We start from the raw sequence: 14,796 nt of genomic DNA, 5'->3' as shown, positions 1-14,796 counted from the left end.
AAGACCTGAGATTCTTGCCTTGAAGAGCAAACTTGACCTTAGGTACAACCAATCTTTAAGAATGCCAATAAATTCTCAGGGAATATTGCTAAGCCTGAATGTTAGGGACTACTTATAGAATTGCAAAAGCAGTTACTTTTATTATAATATTAGCTAATGGGGCACAAGTAACTGATCAAGTTGAAATTGTGGTATAGATAAAAATGGGAAGATGATTCTGGACATATAAAAAGCAACAAAAATTCTTGTAAAGAGCAGACTTGGGGATTTCAGAACTTGAGCAACTAGTGAGACCAGAGATGATTAGTGATAAATCATCCTAACCATGGATTCATAAATTTTCCCCATCACTATGCAGTAAGCATTTAATTATCTGCACTTACTGGAAGTAAAACATACACATGCAGACACACACATGCACACACGCTCACATACACGTTTATTCAGTTTTGTAGAAAAATCACATTCAAATGGTTATTTTACTCTTCACTGCTTCTTTTATCTGTCTTCCAGGTTATGTCAGTCAGTCAATAAGCAATGTGAAAACAGTCTTGGATTTCCATAATAATATAATACTTATAGTTATTAGATCTGTTATGGGAACTAATAATGATTTTAGTTACAATCCAAGACATATGTCTGAATTCCATTATAATTTATCAGATATGAAGAAATGTTCACTATTAGATGAATATAAATTTCTCCAAATAAAATCAGAATATGATCATAGTGCTATAGCAACACAGGAAACATTTCTGAGAAGTAATAATTACATACATTCATGTGGCTTTGTGCTTACTTCCATCAGTTACCACACTATTAGAATATGGTTAATTACAAGAAAGAAAATGGAATTAATTGGTTTTCAAGATAGCAATATGAGAAAATTCTTGACAATATTTTAATAACCACAACACTTAAGGAGAGATATCCAGGTTATAGATTGGAGTTCCCTCACTGCATTGAACATTTTTTTTCAATATTGTAACTGATATTTCTCCTGCTTATGTTATTGCTGTAAGTGCTGAACTCCTTCCATAAGCTAGTCAAAAACATATCTGCCAGCTCCTGCCTTTCAGATCTCACCATTTATCACTATAAATTTGACTAGCTTGTGGAATTTGTTTGACATTTTCTACCCCTATATATTCACCTGCATAAAAGATTGATAAAATTACTACTTTTATCAAATTATAACATAAATTTCAGTGGTACATTTTAATACTTATCTTTCAAAACACTCGAAAAAATTCAGCATATGAAAATCTAGAAATTCTTCCTAGAATGAAAACATCTGATTTTCTTTTCTATTTTCCTTACATACACTTATTTTCCTGTGTGATTGCTGTTAGTAATCAGTGTCATTTTCCAATTATAGCATCAGCATTAGTCTTTAAGAGGTTTAGAAAGCAAAAATGCCTTCTGTTGGCTTTTATCTTAAAGAAGAAGAAAAAAAAAAGATCTTACTTGCCCTCCATATCAAACTCTTGGTGGATTTCCTGTATGGAGTTCCAATGTCTCAACCTGAAGAAATACTCCCTAACTCCCCATTTCAAGAATCATGGTTATCAAGAAGATACACATACAATCAAATGAAAGAAAGAAAAAACCTGGAACAATCCATATGTTTTTCTGTGTTGAACTGAATTAAAAGTCTTACAAATGATACTAGTAAAGGATTTACACAAATGTAAATCTTTACATAGGCTTAAATGATCTCTCTGTCTCTTCCTAAAATTATACCAACCTCTGGTGGGGATCATTAGAGACTTGAGCTAGACATGACAGATGCTTTTCAACCCTCATAATAGTAATCACTGCATAGCTTTGTGTACTGGGAAGATTATGAGTTTGGGACAGGGTTTAGTAAAAATAAATAGTGTAAGCTCTAAAATATATGAATAGCATAGTTATTGGTTAATGTAACAAAGTAATTTGTATGTTATTTGTGATCTAAGCCTAATCTACTCTTTGTGCAGAAACTCCTTACCTTTTCTGTGAAAAGATACTAAAACACATTCAATGAGCAGAATTTCATTGAATGCTTCATCATTTCTAATCATGAGACAATGTATTCTATCTCAATCATGAATTAATAATCAAGCAATATAGTAAAACTTGCTAATTTAGTTTCATTGAAGATGAGTCAGTCATCAGAAAAAATAAAACAGTGCCAATATTTTGAGGTAACCTGTTAAGTGGGGTTAAATAATGGGACTTTGAGGGCTGGAGATATAGCTCAGTTGGTAGAGTGCTTGCCTCCGATGCACAAGGCCCTGGATTCACTCCCTAGCACCACCAAAAAAAAAAAAAAAGTGTGGGGGGTTTGTATTCAGGGAACCCTATAGGTTTTAAATAGACCCATTTACAAATTATGGTGTATATTTGTCACCCCAGAGTTGCACAAGACACAACCTGCATAACCATACCTGATAGTAAAGGTGTCTGAAATATAAAAGAAAGAAATAGCTTAAAATATAACAATGACAATATTTCTTCACCTATTTACAACATACAGAGGGAAGTACACTAATATTATTGAAGCATATATTAACTTAGGACTTAACATACCTTTTGTCTTTATTCACCACATAATTTATTTAATCGTCCTAATCTGCATATTAAGACAAAATAACAATTGTAAGGAAAACTTTAGTATAGCACATCTCCAAAACATTACTTTTGGGACTGCAAATTGGTGCGGGCAATTTGGAAAGCAGTATGGAGATTCCTGGGAAAGCTGGGAATGGAACCACCATTTGACCCAGCTTTTGCCCTTCTCGGACTATTCCCTGAAGACCTTAAAATAGCATACTACAGGGATACTGCCACATCGATGTTCATAGCAGCACAATTCACAATAGCTAGACTGTGGAACCAACCCAGATGCCCTTCAATGGATGAATGGATAAAAAAATGTGGCATTTATACACAATGGAGTATTACTCTGCACTAAAAAATGACAAAATCATGGAATTTGCAGGGAAATGGATGGCATTAGAGCAGATTATGCTAAGTGAAGCTAGCCAATCCCTAAAAAACAAATGCCAAATGTCTTCTTTGATATAATGAGAGCAACTAAGAACAGAGCAGGGAGGAAGAGCAGGAGGAAAAGATTAACATTAAACAGAGACATGAGGTGGGGGGGGAAGGGAGAGAAAAGGGAAATTGCATGGAAATGGAAGGAGACCCTCATTGTTATACAAAATTACATATAAGAGGTTGTGAGGGGAATGGAAAAAAAAACAAGGAGAGAAATGAATTACAGTAGATGGGGTAGAGAGAGAAGATGGGAGGTGAGGGGAGGGGGGATAGTAGAAGATAGGAAATGTAGCAGAATACAACAGTTACTAATATGGCATCATGTAAAAATGTGGATGTGTAACTGATGTGATTCTGCAATCTCTATTTGGGGTAAAAATGGGAGTTCATAACCCACTTGAATCTAATGTATGAAATATGATATGTCAAGAGCTTTCTAATGTTTTGAACAACCAATAAAATATTGTAATAAAAAACAAAAAAAACATTAGAGATTTAACATTGGCCATGTTCAAATTAATAATGTCTTATCTATGGCCCAGTCACTCCACGTCTGATAAGGCTCTAGTGCCTGAATAGAGACCAAGAGGCTGTGAATTTTCCTCAGGGCAAGAATAATTCTTCAGTCTTAACAATTCATTTAAGTGCTAAAACTCAGTTGGTTTCCAATATCCTAAAGCATCTAGACATTTCACATGGAGTTACAGGTTCTAAAGTTAGTGGCCTTGGATGAAGCAAACCCTTGGATTAAGGGCAAATTGTAAATTTTATATAACATATAAGAGGGAGAAGGTACAAAGCACTAACTATGGAAAGACTATTTTGCAGAATGAGATGTCAATGGAATTTCTGAGTCCTGCCCTGCATTTGCCTTGCCTATCATTTTAGAACACATCTTATGGGCTTATAATTGTTTTAATTCTTTGCTGTGATGTTTGTAAATGTTAATGTTCAGCAATGCTAGAATTTTATGAAGTTTGACATTTAATGGAGAAACCTATATAATAAAGTGATTTTATATAATTAAAAAAATGGGCAGTTCATTTTTGTTCCTTATGGTTCTGGTGATGGCTGAAGTAGACAAATATCTACTTTGGTGCTGAAGCAGCAAGGCAAATAGAAAAAAAAATTAATCAGGTAGAAGGACTTTCACTGATGGAAAGATTTATGAACATTGACAGAGTTATTAGTAGTCTTCATGATGTTTATATTCTAGCAAAGACATCAGCAATAAACAAATAAGTAAAACATACATAGAATAGCTAAAGATGAAAAGGTATCAATAAGTGAAGAGGCCAAGTGTGGTGGTACACACCAATAATCCCAGTGTCTCTGGAGGCTGAGGCAGGAGGATCACTAGTTCAAAACCAGCAACTTAGTCCCTAAGCAACTCAGTGAAACCTGCCTCTAAATAAAATACAAAAAAAGCAGGGTAGGGGTGTAGCTCAGTGGTTAAGTGGTTCAATCAGTACCAAAGGGATAGGGGGGGAAAAACGAAGAGGGTTAGGGCATGATGGGACAATAAATTGGAATGTTAACTAGGGTGGGCAGTGATACTGTGAACAAAACATAACAGGATGGTATGATAGAAGGTAACAGAGGCAGCCCTTTAGATTGTGTGGTTGAGGAAGAATTTCTTGCCATACTAATATCTAATGTGACTCCTTAATGATGAAAGATAGATGTGCTGACATTTTAGAGAAGAATCTTCAAAGGCCCTTAATGAACAGTGGTCCTGGAGTGTTGGATGAACAAAAGCCAGTGTGCCGGAAGCAAAATGAGGAGCAACTATGTACTGAGATGAAATTCCAGGCACAGGCAGTGAGATTGGCCAAGGGAAGGTTTTCATTCTTTATCTGGGTCTGTATATATGAGATATCTTGATTTGGGGTACCATCCCCAAATGTGACTAAGACACTTATTTCATGGTGCTAAATGATGGGGATATAGCACTGACCAAGAGAGATGCCATCTTTGTCTCACACATATATATCTGATGGAAAAGCTACAAGTGAAATTATTACAAGTATCATAAAGTCTGAGGTCTCAATATGAGATATGTCATTGATAATTTTAATAAAGGAGGGTTGACTTAGCCAACAGCCTGAGCCCAACTTATATGCATCAATGAAATACTAATTTGCCTAACATATTTTACTACACAAAGTTATTCCTAGATATTTCTATCTACTGTAACAGCAGATTACATTTTGAAAATAATTTATGGAGTGCTTTATAATGTTCTAAGTTTTTTCATATGCATTATTCTATTTAATATTCACAAAATCTGTGATAGAGGTCAATCAATTATAATTATCTTCATTTTAAAGATGAATAACTGAAGACCTGAGAATTTAAATGATTTATCTATATTTATGAAATGTGTCAGTAATATAAGCAGCCCTAGCCTTATTCTATATTATGCATATTACCAAAGTTCTGGTCTGAACTAAACATAGCGAAATTCCTTCCTCAATATAGCACTAGGCATTTAGTTTGAAGGCAAAAGAAAAAAAATAATAAATTCGGATAAATTAAAAAAAAAAAAAAGAGAAAATTATTCCTCTTACACATTTTAATTATGCTATAAACTTTGGGAATAGCTATTGATCTTCAGCATCTGGCGTCAGAAAGTTTTTCCTTTCTTGTTCTGTAGCCAGTGAAAGTTTTCCATGTGGGCTAAAAATGAAGAATTCCAGAGGAGATTAAAGTGGTATATGTACAAAAAAGGACATTTTGTTGTTGTATTGGAGTGACTTAAATGTTAAGAGAATTAAAGATCATCTTCTCTAAAAAAAAAAAAAAGTGTACAGAACATCCTCATTTCTAAGAAACATGCATATATTTAGGGAGGTCTGCAGGTCTGTGTGCATATCGAGTTAAGGAATACTCAGATTGGTATCGGATTGGTCTACAACCTTGTCTTAACAAAAATTAATTTTTGAATTGGACACATAAATCATGGCTAGTTCTTGATCTTTTTTCTTTCTGGAAATTCTCAGATTTTTTTTTTCTTTTCCTATTCTCAAAATCAGTGCCAATCAATGAATCTCACCATTTTCTCTGAGTATATTACTTAGTTTAGAAATCCACAGTTTCTTCATCTCATAGATGAATCTTAGCCTACTGTCTTTCTTTCTGCAGAAGACTATCACACAGATGCAGACATTCCAGAAAACTTCACTCAGCATTCTCTCCTCATTATCTTATTCCCAGTTCTAAGCCCGATGCCAAGATTTCTATTTGAACGACTACCTCCTAGGATGCTAAATTGTCAACCTTTAGGAAACATCATTCTTTTAGCCTCCCTCTATTTCTTAGGAAATCAGTAGAAATTTCTAGTCAATTTGCAACTCTGAATTGGCTGCCTTACTAAATGAACATTCTCTATTGTTCTCACATAGAGGAGTGATATTTTATTTCTAATTTTTGCTTGAAGTCAATAAATACCTGCCTCTATTAATATTGATCATTTTGTACTACATTTTATAAAAAGACAGCACCTGGCATACTGTCACACAAAAATACACTTGCTATTTTAAAATATTATCATTGCCCTATTACAAATATCACATCTTTTACTATCCCTATAAGTATTTTCTCTGTTAATTATAAGTTGTCAAAAATACACGCCTAGTGATTAAGACACAATAAAAATGTATAACATCAATTATATATTTGGGCTTACAGGTTTATCTTATTCATCATGGCTGTGAATTGATGCATAGGTGCAATATACTGAAGATGAATACTGTGATCAAACCAGCAGTATGTGACGACATGCCAGTTCCCTTGCTAAGTAATGTTGGTATCCTATTTATTATAGCTCTGTATCAACCCTATGGATAGTTTGAAATACAAGTGTCCTTTTAAATAGTTCGTGAAGATCAAAGGCACATTTTTACATAGACACCAAAGAGAAGCACTTTTGTAAAAAATGAAAACACTTACGGGAACCAGGAATTTTTTAATCTCTTCCAATGCATGACTCATACGTGAATAAGCTTCCCCAGGAGGAGCAAACACTTCAATTAATACATGAAGTTCATCACTCAAGTGGGCATATTTGGCTTCCCCACTCTTCCTTAATTCTTCTTCCTGTGAAAGAGGTTATTTTTAGAAATACAAATCTACTCATTTTGCATTGATTTAACATTTACTGAGAATGACAAAAGGGCATAATCTAAGCAAATTTTCCACGAGTAGAAAGAAACCCTGTGAGAAATAAAAATATGCTACAAACCATTTAAAGATTTTTAAAATGATTTTTGAGTGTTTCAGTGCTTTTAAAAGCCCTGACATAATTATGCATCTACAACAGATTTTAATCAGCTAAATGAAAATGCTCAACATCAGAAAACAAGTCACAGAAATGCCATTAACTCTTTCATGCATGTTGCTACATTTTGCAAGGAAAATATTTTTGTGTGTGTGTCTAATGAATCGTATTTTGCAGATAATAAGCAGATTATCACAATGTTCCTTAAAAAAACTAAACTCTCTACTTTTTGAGAATATATAGATTATTTGCTCATGATAAAAGGTACATAGGCAAAACCACAGCTTACCTTCCAGTCCCTGTTTCCATTGCCAAAGTAATCATTGAGCTTCATGCCCACATGTTTTCTATCATTCAGTCATTCACTGCATTGTTTTGGTCAACATGGGTACATTAATGGAATGGTAGTTAAAGATCATGTTGGCATTAATTCTGCAAAAGCTCTGTAGCATCTGATTAACCAACAATACGATTTTCTTGGATAAGATTTGTTTTTATATGGTTCTGTGCCCAAGTCATTATTGAAACCTGATTAATTCAGTGTAAATGCAGAGCAAATCTGCATGTTGATAAATGTATTTTTGTTCGTGTGCACTAAGCATTTTTCACATATCATTTCTAATCACAATATTTTGCACATATTCACATATTACAGATTAGGAAAAAGAAAACTTAAGTAGCTTCAGCAAAGATCAGATTCAAAAAACAGCTCATCCTGCAGCTAGGTTTGCATTTCTTTTGGAATTTCAAAGGAGCAAAATTTGTTTAAAAAGTTAACATACACATTATTAATTATGTGTACCTTTCTTGTCCTCAACAGTTCTTAGTGAAACAATGAGCACTTATTTCATTAAATTTCAAATTTCAAACACATAATTTTGTTTTCTTTGAAGATTAAATGGAAAAGCCATATGAATAGACCTAACCTGGATAAACAAAAGCAAATCTGCTATTGATTTCATGGGTCAACTGTGTGACCCATGCTAATGTGAATGTGTACCTGACTAGAAATATACAGTGTTTGAGAACATGAAGGATCTGTGAAAGAGACAGGAAGGTGCTCTGCTGTGTGTGTATGTGTGTGTGTGTGTGTGTGTGTGTCCTTCAACTCCTCAAATTTCACAATAGGAGCACCTTTCAGACTCATAATCTACTCTCTACTTCCCTAAGAATACTTTCTCTCTTAGACTAGAACTTTTAAAAAATTTGTTCTTTCTAGATAAACATGATAATAGAGTGCATTTTCATGCATTATATATACACAAAATAAGTACAACTTGTTCCAATTAGGATCTCCTTCTTGTGGTTGTGCATGATGTGGGGTTACATTGGTCGGGTATTTACAAATAAGGATAAAGAAGTTATGTCCAATTCATTCTACTGTTTTTTCCTATTTCCATCCCCCCTCCTGTCCCTTCATTCCCCTTTGTCTAATCCAATGAATTTCTATTATTCTCTCCTGATGTTTTGGGTTAGCGACCATATATCAGAGAGAAGAGTCTGCCTTTTTTTTTGGGGGGGGGCAACAGGCTTATTTCACTTAGCATAACATTCTCCAGTTCCATCCATTTATAAGCAAACACCAAAATTCCATTCATCTTTATAGCTGAATAATATTCCATTGTGTACATATACCACATTTCTTTTCCTTTTTTATTTATATATGACATCAGAATGCATTAAACTTCTTATTACATATATAGAGCACAATTTTTCATATCTCTGGTTATATACATAATATATTCACACCAATTCGTGTCTTTATACATATACTTTGGATAATAATGATCATCACATTCCAACATCATTAATTACCCTGTGCCCCCTCCCTTCCCATTTAACTCTTCTGCCCTATCTACAGTTCATCTATTCTTCCCATTTTCCCCCTCCCTATACCTTTTATGAATCAGCCTCCTTATATCAAATAAAACTTTCAGCATTTGGGGTTTTGAGATTGCCTAATTTCACTTAGCATTATTTTCTGTAACTCCATCCATTTAACCTATAAATCCCATGATTTTATTCTATTTTATTGCTGAGTTAGGGTACCTAGGTTGGTTCCATAGATTGGCTTTTGTGAATTTACCTGCTATGAACTTTGATGTGACTGTGTTACTGCAGTATCCTGATTTTATGTCCTTTGGGTATTAACCAAGGAGTGGAATAACCAGGTCAAATGGAGGCTCCATTCCAAGTTTTCTGAAGAAACTCCATACTGCTTTCCAGACTGGTTGCACCAATTTGTGCAACTCATACACCAGCAATGTATGAGTGTACATTTACCCCCACATCCTTGGCAATATTTATTGTTACTTGTATTCTTGATAATTGCCACTCTGACTGGAGATGGAATCTCAGTGTAGTTTTGATTTTCATTTCTCTAATTGCTAGAGATGTTGAACATTTTTTTTCATGTATATTTTTGACCATTCATGTTTCTTTTTCGGTGAAGGTCCTGTTCAATTCCCTTGCCCATTCATTTATTGGGCTACTTGGAAATTTTGGTGTTAAGTTTTTTGAAATCTTTGTATATCCTGGAGATTAATGTTCTATCTTAGATGCTGATGGTAAAGATTTTTCTCCTTCTCTAGGCTCTCTCTTTACATTCTTGATTGTCAAACTAAAATTTTAGACTTAATGGTTTTTCTTAATGCCCGATTCTCAATTTGGGAAGGAGAAGCAGCTTTGAATCAATGTACCATGAAGTGTAGTAAATATTTCTTTTCTCTTTAGGGCCTGCTGGGATGCAAGCTGCTTGTTAATTCAGAGGGCATCTCAGCATGAGTATAAATGCTAGAGTAGTGAATTCAGAGATTTCTTGATCCTGACCCCTTCTCATTACTTCCAAAACAAATTTCCAGCTGGTTATTTAGGGATTCTTGCTAGACACATTTGGTATGCTGCCTGAGTCTCTGAGATTACAGGTGTGTGCTACCATGCACAGATAATCTGAGAGTTTTAAAAATCAAACATTACTGTGGTAGAAAGTGTGAAAGAGGAGGAAGGTGGCTACAGTAGAGTGGTTGATCAGGAGGAGTGTTCTCATCTCCAATACTTGGAAATCCAAGTTATTATGTAGGATGGTTTCTGTATTTTTAACCCTCTTAAATATTTTTTAAAACTACTAGCTTGATATTCTTCAAATAATAAATCTGCTTTTCTCAAGGTATTTAGTGAGTTCTACAAGATGGAACTAGATGATTTAGCAGATATATCACCCAGTCTCAGAGTTTCAACACAATAGAAATTTATTTCCTATCACAAAGTTCCCAATAGGTGTCCATCTGGGGCACCTTTCTCTACACAGAAATCTAAGTATGCAGGATTTTGCCATTCTTTGGTTCCTCAACCTTCTAACTGTTTCACTTTGAAGGCCATTAATGGAGTAAAGAATATGGTGAACAACCTGTGGAAGGTTTCCATGAGAAACATAAAATTAGCATTTGACAGTCCTGACTGTATCCCCTAATAAAGAGGATGTTGAATGTGTCCTAGTTATGAAGTCAGAAGGAATAAGGCATGGGCTGGAGAATACTCACTATCTTCCGTAGAAGAGAAATGTTCCAGAATTGTATGGTTCAATGGAAATACATTTTAGTAGCTACATTAAAAATACTAAGAGAGAGGTAAAGTTAATTTTAATGATAGGTGTTTTCAAACAATATATCCAAAATATGATATGCAATTAATATAAAAATATTACTAAGATATTTAAATATTTTTTCTCATGCTGTCTTTGAGTGAAGTGTGTGTTTTATACTTACAGCATATATCAATTTGACCTAACCACATTTCAAGTGCTCAATAAGCACATGTGCCAGTGGCCATCATAGTAAGATACCACCTTTCTATGTTTTTCAGAGAAAAAAAGGTAAAATCTGACAAAAATATTGGCCATCAAATTTGTAAACTGGGATGATAAAACCAACATCTAAGATAAAATCATAAATAACTGGACATTTTGTCTTTACCTTGAGCAGGGAGCAGAAAACAGAGGAAAAGGTTAGTTTAAACATAGATGTAGAGAATATTTTTTAAAGAAAAGACTCAAGCATCTATCTCATTCAAACATCCTTATCTTCAACTGAGAAAATTGAGGTTTATGTACTAATCAACTTCCTATAGCCTACAGAATAAGTGAAGATTGAAGCCAAGAGTTAGGCAGGATTGGGTAAAAATGCTAATAAAGATTAAAAAGAAAAAAAAGTGAACCCAGCAGAACTATCATAAGCTATTGTGGATTGTTCTCAAAGTGAGGTTTTTCTTTTCTTTTCATTTTTGAAGGTATGTTGTTTAAACTCACCCTCCGGGGTGACTTTTGACAAAGGAAAAACTTCCAAAGATTTACTTTATCTTTATCTTTGATATTAATATAATAATACTTACCTCATAGGACTTGTATGTTTTGAGAAATTTGAAGAACATTTTATAAACTAGAACATTGTATACAAATGTCTTATTATTATTATTCTCCATATTCTCAAGCAGTATTAGTAAGATAGTGTTTGGTTGTTTCAACAGAGACCAAAATAAATGTGGCTGAAGCATGTAGGTGTGAGTTATTTCTTTCTCAAGTCCAAGTCTGAGCTTAGGTATCTATAGGGGCAGGTGGCCCATCTCAGCACTCATATCCAGAGATCTAGGTTCCTTCTGTGAAACTCAAACAGCCCCTTGGATGTTGCTCTCATCAGTGTTGATTAAGGAAGCTACACAGCCTCCATCATTTTTGCATACTCCTCCATGGGAAGAGAAAAGAAACAGTGGGAGGCCAAAGCTTGTAAGGGCATGCACTGGATGTTGCATATCTTATTTTTGCTCAGGTGTCTTTTGCAGGAACATAGTCATATGGCAGCCTTGGATTGTGAATGTGATCTCAGACTAAGTGGCCATGGATCTGTCTAGAATGTAAGTTCTTTCTTTATGTCAGGAAAAAGTAAGAATGTGTACTTGGTGGCAATGAGTTGTTTCTGATAGTTTTCATTCAAGTTTAGTTAAATTGATATTCCATTGTTAAATATAACCTTGGTAAGAGACTAGCCAGTGTCTGCTAGAATGCATAAACTGTTTTTTTTCTTGAACAATACTATGTCTCAGTTGGTTTTATTAAACAAATCCCCAAGTATCATTTGAATATGGCCAGACATCACAGCCACATTGAATGGTATGCCTGGACACCAGTAAATATATATTTAGTAATTTTGAAAGTCTCTTCAGGTATTTCTTAAACAAGAGTCCCAAATAAATTTGTGGAAAAAAGGTTTATTTTACAATAAATGTAAAATTATCTCACAAGTTGAATTCCAATTGGATCCTAGTGTTTAAAAATTTATGCTTGATTTTAAAATAAAAGTTTGTTCATTTTTCTTTTGCATGTTTTTAACAAAGGTCATGATATCTTGGGATATTATGCTAGACACAGCAGTGACATTATAGCAAAGAGGGTAAACAAAAAAAGATTCAAAAAGTCAGAAATGTTAGAAAAATTCTGAGCGTAAAATGAATACTTTCAAATTTAATACTACAGAAGAATAGATATTTGTCTAATACAGGCACAGAAAAAGGCAGATGGGGTAAGTCTAAAGAATGCAAGATGCACATACGAGAGGTTGTATGTACTTGACATAATTCAAAATTATTTTTAAAGACTGCACACTTATTTGATATTATTTAGTCTCACATGAAAATGTATACCTACTCCAGTGAGACCGTTTACTTTCACTACTGACCTTCAGACAATGATTTGTGCAGTCCATGTTTTAAAATATGAAAGAAAGCACAGGTTAAATATTTTCTTCTATGTAAAAATATTAATTGGTAAAGATAAAAGACACTAAGCAAAGTCAATTGGGAAAACAGAATGTAGTTTTACTTATTCCCGAACACTGCCCTCATGTATGCCTTGAGGTAAAATATAAGTGAAACATACTGGTTTTATTAGATTTTTTCATAGAGAAAAGCATGGCATGAAATAATGTCTAATTTGAATTAATTAGTATACTTAATTGTTAAAGAGATGTTTATGGAAATTTCTCTTATGAATTATCATCTGCATTTCATGTTCTACAAACAAATTTTTCTGACTTTGAAAACATTTTCACAATTAGGAAAATTTCCTCTTAGTTCATAATAGGATGTCCACTGAAATCCCCAAAATTAGATTAAAAAAAAAAAGTTCGTATGGTTGGGGTTGTGGCTCAGTGGTTGAGTGCTTTCCTCACATGTATAAAATACTGGGTTTGATTCTTAGTACTGCATATAAATAAACAAATAAAATAAAGGTCCATCAGCAACTAAAATATATTTTTTAAAAATCCATAAATTACACAAATAAAGATAACTATTAACTCTAATTTTAGGGTATTTTCTTCAAGCCTCCTTTTTTATAATAATCATGGTGGAATAGAAGGCATAATTTTGGTACTGCTTCTTAGACGACAGGCATGAGAAAAGTAATTCTCATGTATTATCTTGTTCTATCTCTACAATTATACTTCATGCCAGATAATATTAACCCCCAACTTTACAAAACGGAAATTGTTTCACAGAGAAACTAGTACAGAACACTATATAGACTATAAATCCTTACCATCTCATCTCAAAGATCAAGCTTTTAATCACTATGGGTATGTTATTATTTAATAGGTAATTGAATGCAGGAAAACTTTTGGCACATCCAGACTTCTCCAAAATATTTCTGGCTTCTAGAAGACATTAACCAGTGGTCTCCCAGAATTTCCTATTATCTCATCCCATGTAGCACTGTGGGCTCCAGAGTATGCTATAGCAAGTTATAGGTCATATTTACTAAGCCATAGATCATTTTTCCTGTCTCCCCAAAGATTTTGATTCTTTAGGAGCTATACCTCCACTAGGGCTGGCTGAACTGTCATTTCATGGTTCTTATCACACACATCATAAATTGATTAGCTCAAAGTGTTAATGAGCTCACTTCCCATTATTTGTATCTTACTCTGTCTGCAATATACCGTTCCAAATACATCATTCCTCCAAAATTTTTAAGTTCAGGGTAGCTTACACAGTTTCTCTTGGATTATTACATTGTATTCCTAAAGCAAATGTGCTCTGTTTCATGGACAGTTTTTTCACCATAAAGGTAGTTATGGTTAGGATGCCCCCATCCCTGATTCCATCTGGTATGGGGCCTTGGGTTTGCTTACAACAGCATAATACATTTTAGTTCAGATGATTCAAGACAACCTCTATTCCCCAATCTGACACAGGATAAGATGCCCCATGTGCTCTGACTGGATTTGCCAATTGTCAAATTGAAAATAAAACCCATAACTTCTTGAAATACTCCAAAATATATACTCATAGAATAATTTATGAAGATCATACACTTCATTTACAATCACTGGAAAGCACACAGCAAGGATTTCACGTTGAAGATCCCATTAGGCACAACTTTACAAAACTCTCATTCTCATTCCCCAAGTCTTTCCCTGCTTCATTAC

The 14,796-nt window shown here is 34.0% G+C and overlaps 1 protein-coding gene across 2 annotated transcripts in view; it reads right to left on the bottom strand.

The window, feature by feature from the left end:
• Nucleotides 1–14,796, bottom strand: part of Khdrbs2 (KH RNA binding domain containing, signal transduction associated 2) — a 545,817-nt gene that overhangs the window by 240,496 nt on the left and 290,525 nt on the right. For both annotated transcript variants that reach the window (XM_027938265.2, XM_027938266.2), the window contains exon 4: nt 6,994–7,140. In XM_027938265.2, coding sequence (XP_027794066.1) covers nt 6,994–7,140 — 147 coding nt within the window. The remainder of the gene's footprint in view (nt 1–6,993; nt 7,141–14,796) is intronic.

The sequence above is a fragment of the Marmota flaviventris genome, chromosome 6 (genome assembly GCF_047511675.1).
Source record: "Marmota flaviventris isolate mMarFla1 chromosome 6, mMarFla1.hap1, whole genome shotgun sequence".
Lineage (NCBI taxonomy): Eukaryota > Metazoa > Chordata > Mammalia > Rodentia > Sciuridae > Marmota > Marmota flaviventris.
This window is presented reverse-complemented; position numbering and strand designations above follow the sequence as displayed.